The following is a 17,969-nucleotide window of genomic DNA, read 5'->3' as shown; positions in this document are numbered from 1 at the left end:
TGTGAAAGAAAGATATTCTAGCATATTTATTGATATTCTAGCATATATGAATTAGGAAATTCTAGAATATTTATATTAAGTAGTTTCTGTATATCTTAGTTGATGTAATGCTTATAAATATTTTATTGGATTTTATATAATATTCATCCAATAATTATCAATAAAATTTATATTTTCACATGGTCTCGGGGCTCAAGCTCTATTGAAAACTAGATCTTGGTGTGTCCACCCAGACAAAGCCAAGGGCCAACGGGGCTACAGCCCCCACTGAACTTTAAAAAATTATATAATTGATCATTTGGCCCACATATTTTAATATTATATATAACCCCCATGTTTTTCAAACTACCTATACATCCCTTACATTGGACGGCTCCATTGAAATTTATCTGTTACTCTTCAAATTGTCAACTTTGTCTTTTCACCTGATCTGACTTCTACTGCCACAGTAATAGTGTAATCCTAAGAGTTCGACTAGCCTTACTAAAGGATTTTCAGTCTTACTAGGGTCCTTGGACTCACCTTGTGATATCAAAAACCACCATCCAATGCTTCAGGTTGTAGAAGATAAAAACTCTATGAACTTGGGACGAAAAAAAAAAAAAAAAAGTATATTTCACTGTTGAATTTTAATTTTAAATTTTGGAGTTAGGTGGCAGTTCGGTGCCTTTTATTTTCAAAACCTTCGAGCACAAAAGCAATTGTTTTTTTGACAAAAAAAGAAAAGGTTGGATCTGAGTTTCTCGATGAAATTTAAAGGGCTGTGATTTTGGATTTGCTAATGTAATAGTCGATTTGAGCGATTTGAGCAAAATGACACTTAGTAAGGGTTAAAATCTTACTAAGTAAGGAAAATGTTACTAATATTAATACTACTACAAAAGAGGCTAGTCTCATCATGTCAAGGTCCGTCAAATTTCTCAAAATTTGACAGGCTAATCTATCAAATATTTTCTTGTAGAGATTTTTTTTAACGACCCTTAACTGTCAATTTATTGGAAGATGAGCTTCAAAAAAAAATTATATAATCTATGACCTTAAGTATGGAGGTTTAACAACTAATAAGACGGTCATCTAATTCACCAATCACAACAATTGAAATAGTAATAAAAAAATCAAGAAAAAAAAATCATAAACAAAGATCATTCATAGAAATCAAATCTTGACTCATGTGCCTCTTGTGCAGATTTTGAGGATAAGATGTCAGAGGCTGCGTTTGTGGAGTAAATATGGGTGCAGACCTCTCAGGTCTCTGAGGAAATACTGCTCGAGCACGCTGAGACATAAAGAAGTATTTGTCTTACAAAACTAAAACAAGTAGTGACTATCATTCATATACAGAAGCTGTAGAAGCAAACTCAATAACAACATAATTCTCCATTTAGTCACCCCTATAATTATAATATTCAAGAATGTGAAAACGGGAATTGAAAAATTACAACTTTTTTCTGCTACTTTTATTGGCAATTCAAACTCTAAGAAGATACGGATTCACATTTTAACTCCTTTTCTATGTGAACAGAACTATTCCAGGTACTAAATCTCAAATCCTACCACCAAATCCTGGTATGCCGCGTAGTACTGTGGATATCTTGCCCTTGCCAGGTATCTATCAGAGTTAATATCTTCTCCTTATAATGAAAATCAGGCTGAAAGCATGTCAACAACTAGAATATAAAAAGCTTCTCTAGGAAAGTGAGACACAAAAGAAATGCCAAAATGTGCATTGACCATTCAAACCTTCTTTTTTAATATCTTCACCATCTCATGAAGAATATCTTTCTCTACAACATTCCTATAGACAATGTCTCCACAATTCTTTATAACTGTCTCCAATAGCTAACATGCAGCAAACAGAACAAGTACAGCCAGATTAGCCTTCTGTATATTGAAGTACCCAACAAGTAGAATACAAGAGCCGTTCTGAATATATCAACATTTGAAGGGAGATAACCATTGGGTTTTCCTTACTAAAAGTACATGAAGGTACTTGATCTGAACTTAACTTTCAATATAATAATATACTAAAGCATAGAGATGCCCCTACAATTAGAGAAAAATTCATAAACTGGAGAAATAAGGACACTTTTCCTTCAAAATCGAAAGTTAATTTTCACATCCACGTATTATTAATGCTATAGTATAAATTTAGGAAACCAGCATGAAAGATTGATAGAAATAAGGACAGTTAATCTGTGACCCACTTCAGAGAGGCCCCACTAAACTACAGCTCCAATTTTAGAGCTGATCTAACCAGAAAATTTTCAGACTCGGGCCTTTTTTTTTTTCTTAATCCACAAAAGAATGAGATGGCATAAACGATTGCAACCATCCAATTTGTTTGATTTTCAACCACGGATATCAGTTCCAACCCCATTCACATGTGATACATAGATTAGTGTCTGGTAGATAGTCGGGATGGTCTATCCCAGAGATGCCATCGAATTCTACTTATATAAGATAAGAGACCATGGAAGTATAGGGGAAAAAGATCTTACCAATCAATAGCATTGAGATGTAAAGGCCCAGAAAGGCCAAATATATTCCTCTTGGAGGCCATTAGCCCTTATGTTCCTCTTGTAAAGGTCATGTCCTGAATTCTCCAAAAGTGGGAATCTGCAACATTAACCAAAATGTCAAGAAAATTTAACATCCACGAAATGATGATTAATATACATTTCCAAGTTAAAATCACAATGTGACCAATTTCCTTCAAAGGTTTTGCATTCTTCCGAATCCAAATTAATGCTGAGAGTTCTCATTACATTTAACAAAATCAACAAAGATAGAGAGAATGGGATCTTGCCCGAAAGATAGATCAAAGCTACCTCAACGATTGCAGGAACAGAAACAACTCAATTTCATCTTTCATCGGAGAGTCAAACTGGTAACAACATAGACAGTACGGTTGGAGAGATTCATTTTCAGATTTACTGTATAAAGGGATTATTATAAACCCACATTACACAAAGTCAAAATCAAAATCAAAATCAATTTTTTAATTCTGATTAACAGGCCAAAAATAAGTAAATAAATAAATAATGGATCTACGATTACAGAACAAGCCAACCACCATCTTTTCAGGTTTTAGATTAGATAGACTCAAGATCCAATACGGTGTCTCACTCCTAATCAAATAAGATTGGTGGCAAGATTTAATTGGTGTTTAAAAAACTTATGGCTCCTAAACAAGCCGTTCACACAGTACAATGTGTTTATTTTCTAATCAAATTTTGCCACATAGACACCATTCCTATCTGTAGGAACAGGAAACCAATTTATTTCCTCGTAAACTTCCAACTCCAACGACCTCACATTATAAGCTATCGTGTAAAAATACTTCCAGTCACTCCAGTACAACTTCTTCAACTATCGTCTACTATGAGAGATTAAAATTAAGAATAATGCTCAAGGGAACTCAGACTAGTTTAGGACTGAGTTGTTTGAGTTGAAACACTTATTTCAGGCCTTGAAGTGAAAGTTATTCAATAAAGGTTATTAAGGAAACAAATGATAGAACTTGAACACAAAAGCAACTTAAATGATATTTGAATCAAAATATGCGAGGGTTATCCTAGCATACCACTGAAACCAGGCAACGTTTGTGGGATCCAAACTAATTAATTCGTTAATCAAAAACTGTAAAATAAAAAACTTATTAAAAATTAATCTTTTGTTTAATAAAAAATACAATAAATTCATGACCACTCACAATGGTATTGCTCAATTCGGGAGTCAAAGCGGTACCACCAGGCTCAGAGTGACTAGAGATGTACAACTCTATTCTGCTCGGCTGACTCCATCTGATCTCGTTTTTCTCTATAAAATAGAAATCATATATGATATATCTATAAAAAAAACAATCAAGTATCTACCCACGTTTAATTTTGGGTTTCTAAAATTTGTCAGGCCAAACCCAACAAAATTTTTTTTCAATTTTTACGTTTTTCACGTAGTGACTGTTGCACTAAAACTTGGTAGTAAAAAAAAGACAAAGGAGGAATCATACATTTGAAGTGAAAAAGCAGTAAGAAATTGGTTTCCTTCCTAGACATACAAAAAAAGTTGGTCATCTTTGCCATGGCAAGTTAGGTGGAGGCACAAAAGTGGTCCATTTCATGGACATCTTCCTCTTTCCTTGTGGCAAGTTTCTGCCCAAATAGGACTAAAATATGCAGATTTTTTTAGTCTTTTTTACTTCCTTTTATTATATTATTTAAAAATAGAAGCATGGCCCCTGCTGACAGCAAGAACATGCTACTTTTATCCATGTAGCAGAAGGCTATTGCAATGAAATTTGCCAAGGTAGAAGCAAAGGTGGAAGATGAGAGACCAGCATTCGGAACCAACTCTCAGCTGCCACATGTAATAAAACCTGACAGTGGAGATTTCTTTCATGTCTGTAAAGAACCTGTCCCAAATGCTGATATCTTTTACATAAGCGAAATTATTACCATGTCATCTTGCACCATTGCTGGGAAAACAGAACTATAAAATATAATTTTAACTTTATATATTAGTCTATAATTCCTGTTCTTACTCCCTGTTTATACTTCCACTTGTGGGGCTCACATGGATATAACATTGGATTGTCAAATCGTATAATGAATTCTCCATATAGTGGATACCATTTTCAAAACAGATTAATTCATTCTGATTTTCCTGCTGCATGAAAGTTGACTAAAAAGATCTAGACCATTGGATTAAGCCATTACTTAAATATACGTTTCATACGGTTAGCAATGTTGGAAGGGAGCAATTTTCAGCAATGATGACTATCTTGGTCAAAATCACCCGCCTATATGGTTTGATTGTCTAACATGATATTCATGTGTGACGAGGACAAATAAGGAGTAAGAATAGGGAGTTATCAATGGTTAGAAATTCATTGTGACAATGACAATTGACAGCTAGCTCTGGATAAATGAGGACAAGCTAAAGGGGTGCTACTTAATTAACTTTGGAATCCGTATGGAAGCTTTCTGCACCCATGGCAGAGCCACCAAGAATGAAGTTTTAAACAGCCTGATGGAAGAATGGATTTCAGATTCACAAGCATTAATTATAAACAAGTATCCTATGTAGCCAATCCTTGTATCTTCAATATGTTGGGACAAAGAACATATCTGTTTACTTCAGAAAAAATTTCATTTAAATATTTCGAAACTTAAAAATGGCCAAGTATGTTCATGTCATCCTGTATCCACATCAGAGTATATTTTCAAGATTCAACAAAGGGAAGCAACTGCACTATTTACTTCAGATGCATGCTTCCTCGATTAAAGAACTTAAATAGTAAAAAAGTTTGTGTAAAGTACTACCTTGGAAGGCCATACAAAACAAGAATTGCTGTAACCTCACATTTCCGAGTCAGCTTTTGTTGATGTGTTCGTATTCCCCCAATTCTTGGTCTTGTATCTAATATGATAATGAAAAAGTGAAACACAAGGAGAAGTATAATAAATATTTGCTAGTTCAGTCAATGAAGTAAAAGAAAATTTCACCATATAAATGTCTAGTCATACACTGCTAACAGTCTGCTCCTCGGAAAGACATAAACGTCTTGTCTCAGGCATGTGATGATAGCCCTGGAAGTAAGATCCGGTGTTAAGTGAAGAGAGAGCTTCCACAGAACTAAATATAAGAAAACAAAAAGAAATGATGCTAATTACATTAGTTTCCCCCTCAATAGCTTCGTTAAGTGCTTGTCTTTCAACCAGAAGCATGGGTATCTGTTGTTCTAGCTTCATGTTCATTCCTTCATTGTAATCTCGGATGCCATGGTAAAGTAATTGGCAATCACCGGTATCCATGATAGCGGACTCCATACATTCTAAACATAGATTCCGTCCGTCTTCCAGAGAAATGTATCTCGTGTTCCATGACTTCAGCACCAAAATACACAACTTTAAGCAAGCAGAATAATCTTGAGGTACTTAATAGTGTTTGAAATAAAAAAAATTGTTGGAGATGAACATACTTAATGCAATAGGAAGTCAAAATACCTCCAACCGTTCACAGCTACAACAACGAGCTGTGTTATCATGCTCATGTGAAGGACAATACTTAATGTTACCATTTCAATTGACTTGATGGGGCAAATTACTCAATAGGCCATCCAAATCAGGAGAGATGGCTTCTTTAAAACTCAACTCCAATCTGGAAACGAGTAGTGCTTCCCAAGAGCTAGCCCCAGGAGCAACATCCCTTCGAATCATTTCTGTGAGCACTTGTTGTGCTTCAGAAACAAGGCCCCGTTTACACAACCCACATATCATCTCATCAAAAATTATCGACGTAGGAACTAACCCTTTGCGCAACATCACCTCCAACAACCCAAAAGCTTCTACTACTTCACCTTCATAGATCAATCTATCAATCAAAATCATGTATGTATGCAAGTTCACTTTGACACCTTTCAATCCCATCTTCTTCAGAACCTCCCTCGCTTTCCTCAACTCCCCAGCCTTACACAGTGCCCCCATAAGTGTATTATATGTAGTAACATTAGGCTTGCAACCCAATTCTTCCATACAAACAAGCATCTTAAATCCTGTTTCAAAATTATTCTGACTGCATAAACCCTTGACATAAATATTGTAGGTATAAATATCAGGAATTACACCCAACACAAGCATTTCGTCAAACACCTCCTCTGCTTTGTGAAATTGCCCAGCAGAGACAATCCCATCTAACACCCTAGTGTAACAAACAACATTAGGTTTGATTCCACTCATCTTCATTTGGTTTAATATATCCAAAGCATCTAACCATCTCCCTACCTTAACCAGAAAACCAATCACATTGCTATAATCAAACCCATTCGGGGAGAACCCAACCTTCCGGATCTCTTCCAAGAAACCCAGAACTTCAACCGAAGAAAGATCCCTGCTTTTGCACAAGGACGAAAGAATCAAGGAATACAATTTGGAATCAGGATCGTACCCATAATGAGGCATCAGATTTAAGATCTCGATTGCGTAACTGAACTTGTTGATCTTGCAAAGAACAGTGATTAATATCCGAAAGCTGGCTTCTTCAAGCCTGATGTTCATTGCTTCATGAGACTTCAATAAGACTTGATGAACCATTTGAAGACCTTCTTTTTTCTTACAGAGAACGGATAGAATTGCGTGGAGGGAGGACACAGAAGGGGTACACCTGAATTTGGGGATTCTGAAGAAGATTTCAATGGCATCTTGAATCTTGTTTGCAAACCCGTAGATTCTGATGAGATTCACGAAGATATGTTCAGGTGGATTGAATTTCTCAAATTTTTCAAGGCGGTCGAGGATTGGAAGGAGTTGTTGGAATTGAGAGTTTTGGGTTAGAATTTTGATGATGAAAGAGTAGGCAGAAGGGGTGGGATCACAGGCATAGATGCTAAAGGAGTTGATGAGAGCTGAGAGGAGATGAGGTTCTTTAGAGCTTTGTTGATGTTGATGTTGTTGTTGTTGTTGTTGTGAGGTTGCTGCTTTCTTAAGGGCTTCCATTGCTAGTTGTTGGTTGAAGGTTTGTTGCCATTTGCCTTTGTAGGGTAAGAGAGGCCATTTTTTTCTTCTCAAAATAATACTGGTGCTGCTGAGAGTTAGAGAAGAAGAGTTTAATAACACCATCTGTTTTTGGAGCTATACCTGCAGAGGATGGAGACCCAAATATGACTATAACCATCAAAGAACTCATATTCCAATAAACATCTCTACATAGCAATTTTACTCTCCAAACGAGATTCTCAGCCTCCCATAAATCTTGTATTTTCTTTTCCTTAATCAATAAATCTCTTATACCCGTAAAAATATATATATCTATATATATATATATATATATTTTGGTGGAGGTTTGCCAAAAGCCAAGGGCCTGTGTGGATTCACTTTTCTAAGTGCTTCTAACTCTTGCAAGGAGTCAAAAGCACTTTAAGGGTGTTTGGATAAATAGCTCCTCCCCCCTGGAGGGAACTACTTTACTATGGAGTCATTTTGGTGCTTTTTCACGAAGTACCAATGGTGCTACTTCTCTAAACTACTCTTGCATAGAGCCACAAAACACCGTCAAAATGACGTGATTGGGACAAGTATGTCCCTCATAAAATTTGAAAATTACAAGCATACCCTCGAAAAGGCAATTGGAATAATATTTACCATCCATTGATGTGATAGTAGCCTTTTGGTGTAGCATTTGGGACAAGAATGCCCCTCATAAGTTTCAAAAATTACAATCATACCCTAAAAATGCAATTCCAATAATATTATATTACTATTCATTGATGTAGTGGTAGCCTTTTGGTGTAGCATTTGGGACAAGTATGCCCCTCATAAATTTTGAAAATTACAAGCATACCTCAAAAATACAATTGAATAATATTATATTACTATCCATTGATGTGGTAGCCTTTTAGTGTAGCATTTGGATTTAGATTTCTAGTTCCCCCAATTATTCGCTCAATGATTTAGCTATAAGGGTTCCAACCATGGTCGAAAGTTCCTTCTTACAAAATTGATGTGAATAATTACACAAAATTTTACTATCCATTGATGTGGTGAAAGCTTTTTCATATTTTTAGAGGTTGTATATATTTGCTCACAGTATCTTCCATTTGTTTATAATTGTTAAGTGTTTATATAAGTTTTTATGGATAAAAACAATATTTACTTTTATTTTTTTCGGAGCATAATTTGTTGAATTATAATGTTAAAAATAGTAAATGATACTTATAAGGAAATTCTGGTCATTTTAACAAAATCCATAATAGTTCCCAAACACAAAACTCTATTAAAAGTATTTCTCACACTACTTCTAAGAATCTGCATCCAAACACACAACAATTATCCATCTACTTCAAACAGTACTTTAAAAAGTATTTTTGGGAGTACTTATGTTCTAAGTACTTCTGGCTCCTGTATCCACACGGGCCCCAAATTTTCTTCAACAAATTACATGATTTAAACCAAATATAACTAGAATTTTCTCCCCAAACTACTGCTACACATTCAAAATCGAATCCAAAACAAAAACATTCAATAAAAAAACAATAATACTGCAATTAAAATACCAAATCAATCTTTAAAAACCTAGGCCCGTGTGGATACAGGAGCCAGAAGTACTTAAAACATAAGTACTCCCAAAAATATTTTTTGAAGTACTGTCTGAAGTAGCTGGATCTGTGTTGTACGTTTGAATGCAGGATCTGAGAAGTACTACCAAAAGTACTTCTCATAGAGTTTTGTGTTTGGAAACTATTCTGAATTTTGTTAAAATGACCAGAATGCCCTTATATGTAATAATTACTGTTTATAACATTATAACTCAACAATTTATGCTAAAAAAAATACATGAAGAGTTGTGTTATCCTCGAGATAAGTACTCTAAGATATGTGTTATCCAACATGTAAAACTAAATCGAATATGTAACCAACAAGCATCCAATGAACAATTGTGGAGAACATGTCAAATGAGCAACTAATAAAGAAGAGTTAAAACTGAAGCCATGAAGTCCTAGATCACATTGAGAAATATACTATGATAAATTAAATCAACAACAGACATGAAGAAAATTAATAGCTTGCACCCAAAGTACTCATAGTTGAGATCAGAACAGACCAAACCATACAGCCAAAACCAAAATCAAACATAAAGACAAACCATTCTAACGTGCAGGATTAAGTTATCCAAATGAATAATTGCTTGGCAAATGAAATGTAGTATTCAACAACAAAATAATTACAAAAGAACATAATGCCACAACTAGTATTTACGATCAAAAGAAGCGATTCTAGCATGAGATGCTTAAAACATGAAACAAAGCTATCTTGTCTTTGTGCTAAGTGGTGAATCTCTCAAAGGGAACCATTGAGATATTGGTGGAACAATTAAGCCTCCTAACTTTTCCCAAAAAAGGGCTTGCTGGAACATAACAAGCACAAAGTACTTCCACCCATTCTTCAGAATCACCATAAATGTGTCCAAAAGGAATAAATTCCGACTACCCTAAGCCATCGAACACCTAAATTTTTTGTACCAAAAAGGAGTGTGTTACAACATAACAAGCACATAGTTAGCTACATCAGGCTTCTACTCATTCTTCGATTCATATAAATGCATCCCAAAAGAATAAATTCAGACAACCATAAGCCTTAGAACGCCTAAATTCAAACCAAAAAGTAGTGTGTAGCGACATAACAAACACATAGTAAAAAAAGCTACATCAGGCTTCCACCCATTCTTTGTTATCACCATAATTTGCATCCAAAAAGAATAAATTCCGATATCCCTAAGCCTTAGAACGACTAAATTCAAACCAAATCTCTGTAACATGGATTTGGATAAAAGACCAAAGATTTTTGCCCCCCAAAGCAAGATCAGAATAAAAAAGAACAAGGAAAGAATACCTTGAGGTCCTGTCGAGGGTTCTCCGTTGAGGGTTTCAAAGATCAGAACTTTAAGGGAGAACTCGCCACTGTAGTCGCCCGAGGGAGAAGATACAATGGAGTCCACAAAAAACAAATTTAGATAAAATGGAGTCCTAAGTCCTAACAGAGAAGCGAAGCATCTCTCCTCTCTCGTCGATTGAGAGGAAGAACGACCACAAACCAGGTATGATTTTCTCTCACTCTCTATCTATATTTATCTTAGTGGATCTCGTGTTGTTCGAAATTGAAATCGAGACTAGAAAACCAATAGAGAGATCTGCTCTTGAGGGATCCGTCGAGAGACTCCTCTCTCTCTCTCTGTCGAGGTCCTGCCGAGGGCTCAAACGAGAGACGAGTCTCTCTCTGCTGTCGAGGTTTGTCGAGAGTTCCAAACGAGAGAGTATCGACGACTCTCTCTCTCTCTCTCTCGGTTTGTCGACAGTTCCGAACGAGAGACTCCCCTCTCTCTCCGTCGAGGGCTCGAACGAGACTCCAGATCTCTCTCTCTCTCCTCTCTCTCTCTCTCTCTCTCTCTCTCCTCTCTCTCTCTCTCTCTCTCTCTCTCACTCTGTTTTTCTGTTTTGCGGTTAGGGTAAAAAAATCAAACGGTAATGGTGTTTATTCTTGAGGGTAATATTATTGAACCGTAATGGAAAAATTATTCTCCGTAAAAACGAAATTGAGAACCACCAAATTTCCGTACTTCTCATAAATCGAATGATTACTTTAAGACTTCAGGTAATCCTAAATCTCATATTCATTTCATCATTTTCAGTATTGAAAGATTCAGAGATCAGATACGGAGAAAGATCGATCGATCGAATACAGAGAGAGATGTATTGAGAGAGAGAGAGAGCTTCTCATGAATCAAAGAAAGAGGAAAAAACTTGCAGACGAGAGAGAGAGTGTCAGAGATATGAAAAAAATCACAGAGAAATTTCTTTTAATATTTGTGGGCCCGTGGGCTTCAAATTTAGATTTCTAAAATTTGTCGGACCAAGCCCAACAAATTTTTTTTTTTTTTTTTTTTTCAATTTTTATGATTTTTCACATAGTGTTTGATTAAGTAAGTAAGATTTCAAAGCTAACTAGTAGATCTTCAAACCTAAGGCTGTCAACAGATAAATATCTGATTGGATAGTATCATATCTAAATTCGAATTCGAAAAAATAGTGATATCCGAATTCAAATCCGATTGGATATCACTAACCAAAATTCGAATTTGAATTTGAAAAATATATCGAATATCCGATAATACCAGATCCAATAAATGAGGTTTTACTTTGAAAGAGAAAGAGGAAGCATCTACTTGGAATCATGGATGCTCGTCGGTTGGAGAAGATGGTGGTTATGGAACTCGCATAGTGGAAAAAAAAAAAGGTGTTTACTTAGAGAAAGAAAGAGAGAGATGAAGTATCTACCTGGACGCTCGTCGGCCGAAAAAGATAGTGGTTATGGAGCTCGCACAGTCAAAACCCACCCTCACCATTGATGGTTTTTGTGTTTAAATTGAGAGAAAAGATAAAGATTTGAAAATTAAATTCCGTTGTGTAACATGAATACACAAGATCATATATATATAAGTTTTGTTGTGTAACATGAATACATAACATATATATTTAAATCAGAGTGGATATTATCGAATCGGAATTCACAACATTCGAATTTGTACCCGAAACTCATTCGAATCTTAAAATAATATCCGAATTCGAATTCGATATCCGAAAAATTCTAATAATATCTAATTTTTTTAATCGAATTCAAATTTGGATTTTTGAATATCCATTGACATGCCTATTTAGACCCACGTGGATTCCTAGTTTCGCAATCCAAAACTACAACACTCTAAGTTCATGGAAAAACATATATTAAAAAAAATAAAATTTGGGCCTAATCCAAGGTTTTGAAAATAGATGGCTATCAAAACACACAAATTTAAAATAAAAATTCAATGGTGAAAAATAAGTACTTTTTCAAAAAAGTTATTAGAATTTTGTCCTTTACAACCTTGTGGCATCGGATCATGTTTTTGGATGCCACAAGTTGATACAATCAAGAAATTTTTCTTACAAACTTAATAAGGAAAGTATTTTCAATGAAAAATGATTTAAGGTCCTTTGTCTTCAATCTCTATTCAATTTTTTTTATTTTTTTTTTGTGTGTGGGGTAGGGGTGCACATGGTTCGGATTGGTTTGGATTTTGGTAAAATTGAAATCGAACCAAACATGATCGGTTCTACAAATTTGGAATTGAACCAATCCAATTACCTTATAGAACCGAACCAATCCAAATCAACCTTGGTTTGGATCGGTTCTCAGTTCTCATACTTTCAAAATAGAAAAACTAGTATTTTTTTCTTTCAAAAGAGGAATCCTTTGGATCAGATAATAAACAATGTCTATTTTTAAAATGAAAATGATTTTATGATTAAATTCTAACTGAAATCTATATAAATTAAAAATTAGAGGAAGCTCAATGAGACTAAAAAAAAAAAATTACAATTTTAAAATTGGTATTTTGGATGGATTAGTAAGAAAACTAATCCATAAATGGTATATTAACAAATCCAAGCCTAGGTTTGTATAGTATATTTCATCTAACAAACACGGCATAAAGGTTTCTGTAAAAAAAACAAGGAATCAAATTATTTGAAAATGTTTTTTTATAAATGGGTTAATTCATTTGAGAGTTGAGAGAGAGATTTGTGTACATTTTTTATGAGTTTTTATTAGAAAAAAAAAAAAGGAGATAAAGTTGAAGACTTTGATGAGTTACCTCTTCGTTATATATTAAAATAGATACTTCGGATTAGTTCGGTTCTCGGATTGGTTTGGTTTTATTATACCCATAATCCGGAACCGAACCAAATCAATTAGATTTTTATATATACAATCCGTACCCAAACCAAACCATGCTCAATCCGAACCAATCCAATCCAATCCAAAATGCTTCGGATTAGTTCGGTTCTCGGATTTACCCAATCCAATGTGTACCCCTAGTGTGGGGGAGGGGGGGGGTGTGATTTAGCCTCCCCCACTCCACTTGTTTTATTGATGTTTTTTGTTTGCATCCCGTGCAGAACTTAAGCAAAATGGTGATTTAGACCCCACGTTTTGATCAATATTAGACATAAGCCCAACATTTTTCAAACCGATAACATGCATCCATTGCCCTCAATCTCCCCAGATTAATTAAAAAATGAATTAAGGGTCCTCACTTTCAACTGCTACTCATTTTTAAGAAATATAATAACAAATTTCGGATTTGGTAATTTTTTAGAGGAGATTCAATTTAGTTAATTAAAAAAAACGAAGTCGAAACAATTATAGTGAGTATAAAAATGATGTTTTTTAGTTTCTTGCCATATCCTTTCTTATTATCAAGATTTTAATGTTGAAGAAAATAAAATTTTGTGATATTAAACCTAAGCCACCTTTTTTTACGAGTATAAAATCTATGGTTTTCATTTGAATCTTTTGTCACTTTTATGGAGATTATTGGCCAACCATCGTTTTGTTATGACAAGTCCAACATTTATATAGAAGAAAATCAAGATAATCACTCGACCATCTTTAACACTTTGCCCCTATTGATCAAAAATCCTGACTTCGCCCCTGGCCACCACCATTGTTGCACCATCGTGGAGTCATCGCCGGACCTGAATCTCTTTTATTTTCTCCTTTGTTATTATTCTAGGTTTTTTTTTTCAATAAAAAGCACACCTCCTATATCTCTACAAAATTTTCGATTCTCACATTCACATTACATGATCTCATTTTTTTTCTATTTAAAATATCTCCACCTAGAGTTCTTTCATTTAAATCCACAATCCTACTTTTTATGTTTCTAGGAGAGATCATGACAGATTTGGTCTAATAAGTCACTAACTCCGATAAACTCAAAAAGAGCATGCGACAATGATGGATTTCACAGACATACGGTGATCACCAACAAGCACGATTGGCACTTCGACAATCAATGAACATATCCATTAATGAAATCAAGTAATTATTCAGCAAAACCACTTGCATATTCCTTCTTCGAAGGAACATGCAATTGCAGGAGGATGTTGGAGAATAAGATGCATGAGATACACTGTATCATTTTTAGTGTATCTCATCACAAATGGAAGGTTGTGATGGAGGATATTCTAGAATATTTATTGATATACAAGATATATGAATTAAGATATTCTAGAATATTTATATTAAGTAGTTTCTATATATCTTGGTTGATGTAATGTAATGCTTATAAATACCTTATCGGGGTTTATATAATATTCATCCAAGATTTCTCAATAAATCATCTTTCACATTAAGCTAGACTTGAACCCATGAGCTCATTGCAATCTGTCAACCAAATGGCTATGGATCCAAGCAAGTACTTAAGAATATGTTTCACCATTGTCTAGTTCTTTATATTAGATTATTCTGAACTTTGCTAGCCATGCCTGCAACATAGCAAATGTTCAGTCACATATAAATCATTGCAGATATTGGACTATTTGCAATTCTTGAAACATACCTAAGTGATCATCTCCAAATTATTTTTATCATTCAAGAATGCAATCTTGACATCCAAATGATACAAAGAAGTGTGTTACCAGTTTCATTAATTCCTACGAGATCAAACTCATTCTAATCAATTTGCGAACCCAATGGAGTTCTAATTTGATGATTTTGTTATTGAGTTCGACGAAACCAAATAGTGAAGTTACAACATATTTTCTTAAGAAATCCGACTACGCCTCTCAATCTTCGTTCTTTATATATTTTTAGATTTTTTTAGCATTAGAATTGCACATGTAACTTGCATGCTTGAATAATACACTGGCACAAGTGACCTAAGAAACAAATTGTCTTTCATCCCAAACTCAATCTGAGTGAACCGATGAATCAGGTAACATAGATAAAAGATCATCCTTTGTTGGTTGCAATTGAAAGGAGAAGGTCAAGTGATTTCATCGCAAATGTTTCTTCCTACCTACAATATGAAGAAGTAATCATTCTTGAAGTCGATACTTTGGCATAACACATAGATGGTTAGCCCTAGGCATTGTGAGGCCAAACACCTCATCCATGTCCAAGTCAATTGGTAACATATTGTTCGGAAGACCCCAATCAAAGCAATGCACCAATTGTGCAACCACCAATCGAACAACCGCAAGGCCTAGTTGCATCCCAGGGCAACCCCTTCGTCCGGACCCAAACGGAAGAAGTTGGAAGTCGCGTCCCCTAACATCAACATTAGTCTCAATGAATCTCTCGGGGATAAACTTTTCAGCGTCGGGCCATGCGTCGGGGTCACGTCCGATAGCCCAAACGTTAACGATAACTCGAGATTTTCGTGGTATGTGGAAACCATTGACTAAACAATCTTCCATGGACTCATGAGGGATAAGCAATGGGGCCACTGGATGTAACCTCAAGCTTTCCTTCACAACCATGTCCAAGTATTCTAAGTTCACTAGATCTGCCTCTTCTACCATCCTCTCCATGCCTACTACTCTCTTTATCTCCTCTTGGACCTTCTTCATTACTCTTGGTTGCTTGAGGAGCTCTGCAAAGGTCCATTCAATTGCTGTTGCTGAAGTGTCCATTGATCCTACAAGCATGTCCTGCAAAGAAAATAATTATTTACTAATGGGCTTAGTAATTACTTCAATTAATTTGTATTAGTTTAGCAAAATTTGTGAAATAAATTGAAATTTTTTGGACAGAGAGTATAGGCCGAAAAAATCGACAATTTTTATTTTTTTATTTTTGAAAAATAACAGGGTTTTTTTCTTCTTCAAATAAATGGGGATTTTACAAATAAAAAAGGTTTATTTTTTATTTATTTATTCAAATAATCACTAATTTATATCTTTGAGATTAATGAGAGAATGTCTCAGTCGGTATATAACTACTAGCCCTTTATATATGATACTAATTCTATACTCAATAATTTTAAAACTCATCTCAGATGACCATCGATTCGAGTTAAAAACTAGTGAGGCAATTTGAATGAGTCAAATAAAAATATATTAAGTTTACAAATATATTTAATATTTAAAAAATAAATAAAAATATTTTTTTATCAACAAAGTGTTATATATAGGCTAGCCTAATAACTCAGTCTAGTTTCTGACTCGACTATGTATATTTTTAAGTTGACTCGATGATTTTTAGAATTTACTTGGTGAGAGTTGGTTCCATCAAGTTTTGGGACTAAATCACCTTGAAATCCAATTGAGTCAGATCAACTCAGTCTAGTTTTGAGTCAACTTGGCAAGATTTAAAACCATTTTAAAGAAAAATACTCTCATTGTGAACTTTTGGTTTCCTACCAAGATGATGGCCTTGATATTAGATCGATCAATTAGAAAGTCAGTATCTTTAGATTCCATGAAGGACAGCATCACATCGACGAAGTCCCTTTGATGCCCCCTGTCCCCTGCATGAATGTGTTCATCGATGATCTTCTCAAACATGTCGTCGAAAACTTTGTTCACGGCTTTCATACGTTTAGCTAGACCTTGAAGGTCTAGGGCCCCGATATAAGGGATATAATCAGCTATATTGGGAAGTGCGGCCAAACGCAACCCCTCGTGAACCACAGCTTGGAACCCTCTCTGGTCTAGATTGTCGTCCATGTACTTCTTCCCAAATATCATTATGGACGACATGTCAGTGCTAAGGGCAGATATCATGGCACTAAGGTCCACGGAAGTCCGAGCCGTTGAAGCCTCCTTGAGTGATTCTACGAAAAGGCCTATTTCCTCCTTCCTCATGGATTTAAATGACTCGATTTTAAGACTACTAAGTAATTCTAAGGTGCACAACTTACGAATATTACGCCAATAAGGGCCATATTCGCAGAAGGACAACCCCTTACGTTCGTAAGATATGTACTTAGCAGCCTCGTTAAAGGGTCTACTAGCGAAAACGAGATCATGGGTCTTGAGGAAGAGCTCGGCCGCTTTTGGCGATGATACGACGATGGTGGGGACTAAGCCAAGCCGCATATATAGTATGGGACCGTAAAGCTTGGCTAGACGATGAAGGTCGCGATGAGGGAACTCACCTAGCATGAGAAGGTTGCCTAAGATGGGGATGCCTTTAGGACCAGGAGGTAAGGTCATTTGCTTGCTTTTCTTCCCTTTTGTTCTAAATGTTTGTAGGAGGTAAGCTAGTAAGAATGGCACAAACACAAGTGAGGTCCATGACCAAGAGATGGATGACATGGTATGTTATGGCACAGCAATGTTAATTTCTTTTGTTTGTGTTATAAAACTAAATAAAAGGGAGAAGGCTGGGGCTCTTAATAGACACAAATTAAGACACATTGTATCTCTCAATATCTCTATCTCTGAATTAAAAATTGTGTGGAAGCTATAGAGGAATCTTTGCTTTGTGTATGGGAATTGACGATAGAATGAAGACAACACATTGGAATTTAGTGAGGTTAGGGGTGCTTTTGGAATTATTGAAAATTCAACAACAAGAGCACCAATAACAAAGCCTTATCTTAAATAGTTGTGGTCGGCTATAGGGCTTTCATTAATGGATCGGTTCCTGAAA

General features: G+C 35.3%; 2 protein-coding genes across 34 annotated transcripts; both read right to left on the bottom strand.

Annotated features, from left to right (window-relative positions):
- Positions 1 to 1,284: 1,284 nt before the first annotated feature.
- LOC147404328 (Pentatricopeptide repeat (PPR) superfamily protein) lies at positions 1,285 to 10,911 on the bottom strand. Of its 33 annotated transcripts, none has more exons than XM_086440238.1 (8): positions 10,386 to 10,911; positions 6,006 to 7,634; positions 5,673 to 5,885; positions 5,322 to 5,588; positions 3,713 to 3,819; positions 2,499 to 2,933; positions 1,741 to 1,839; positions 1,285 to 1,649 (listed from the first exon to the last, which is right to left on the bottom strand). In XM_086440238.1, exon 2 carries the CDS (start codon positions 7,614 to 7,616, stop codon positions 6,081 to 6,083), a length of 1,536 nt encoding a protein of 511 aa, XP_086296364.1. In that variant the 5' UTR covers positions 7,617 to 7,634; positions 10,386 to 10,911; the 3' UTR covers positions 1,285 to 1,649; positions 1,741 to 1,839; positions 2,499 to 2,933; positions 3,713 to 3,819; positions 5,322 to 5,588; positions 5,673 to 5,885; positions 6,006 to 6,080. The 33 variants fall into 33 exon arrangements, with proteins under 33 accessions (XP_086296364.1, XP_086296370.1, XP_086296369.1 ...); XM_086440244.1 differs by having other exon boundaries at positions 1,285 to 1,839; positions 2,499 to 2,616; positions 2,807 to 2,933; XM_086440243.1 differs by having other exon boundaries at positions 1,285 to 1,839; positions 2,499 to 2,616; positions 2,829 to 2,884.
- Positions 10,912 to 15,409: 4,498 nt separating this feature from the next.
- Positions 15,410 to 17,632, bottom strand: LOC147404327 (cytochrome P450 71AU50-like). Its single transcript, XM_086437726.1, has 2 exons — positions 16,736 to 17,632; positions 15,410 to 16,024 (listed from the first exon to the last, which is right to left on the bottom strand). The coding sequence occupies exons 1-2, from the start codon at positions 17,630 to 17,632 to the stop codon at positions 15,410 to 15,412; spliced, it is 1,512 nt and encodes a 503-aa protein (XP_086293852.1).
- Positions 17,633 to 17,969: the final 337 nt, after the last annotated feature.

This window comes from Akebia trifoliata, chromosome 4, assembly GCF_017979445.1.
Source record: "Akebia trifoliata isolate Shusen 1 chromosome 4, ASM1797944v1, whole genome shotgun sequence".
NCBI classification, from domain to species: Eukaryota; Viridiplantae; Streptophyta; class Magnoliopsida; order Ranunculales; family Lardizabalaceae; genus Akebia; species Akebia trifoliata.
This window is presented reverse-complemented; position numbering and strand designations above follow the sequence as displayed.

What these genes read in the sequence shown, in the direction of transcription:
- LOC147404328 (XM_086440235.1), bottom strand. Translation starts at nt 7,616, where the DNA reads ATGGTGTTATTAAACTCTTCTTCTCTAACTCTCAGCAGCACCAGTATT.
- LOC147404327 (XM_086437726.1), bottom strand. Translation starts at nt 17,632, where the DNA reads ATGTCATCCATCTCTTGGTCATGGACCTCACTTGTGTTTGTGCCATTC. An exon ending in ATATCAAGGCCATCATCTTG is followed by an intron (nt 16,025 to 16,735) that starts GTAGGAAACCAA and finishes TTTTCTTTGCAG; the next exon opens with GACATGCTTGTAGGATCAAT.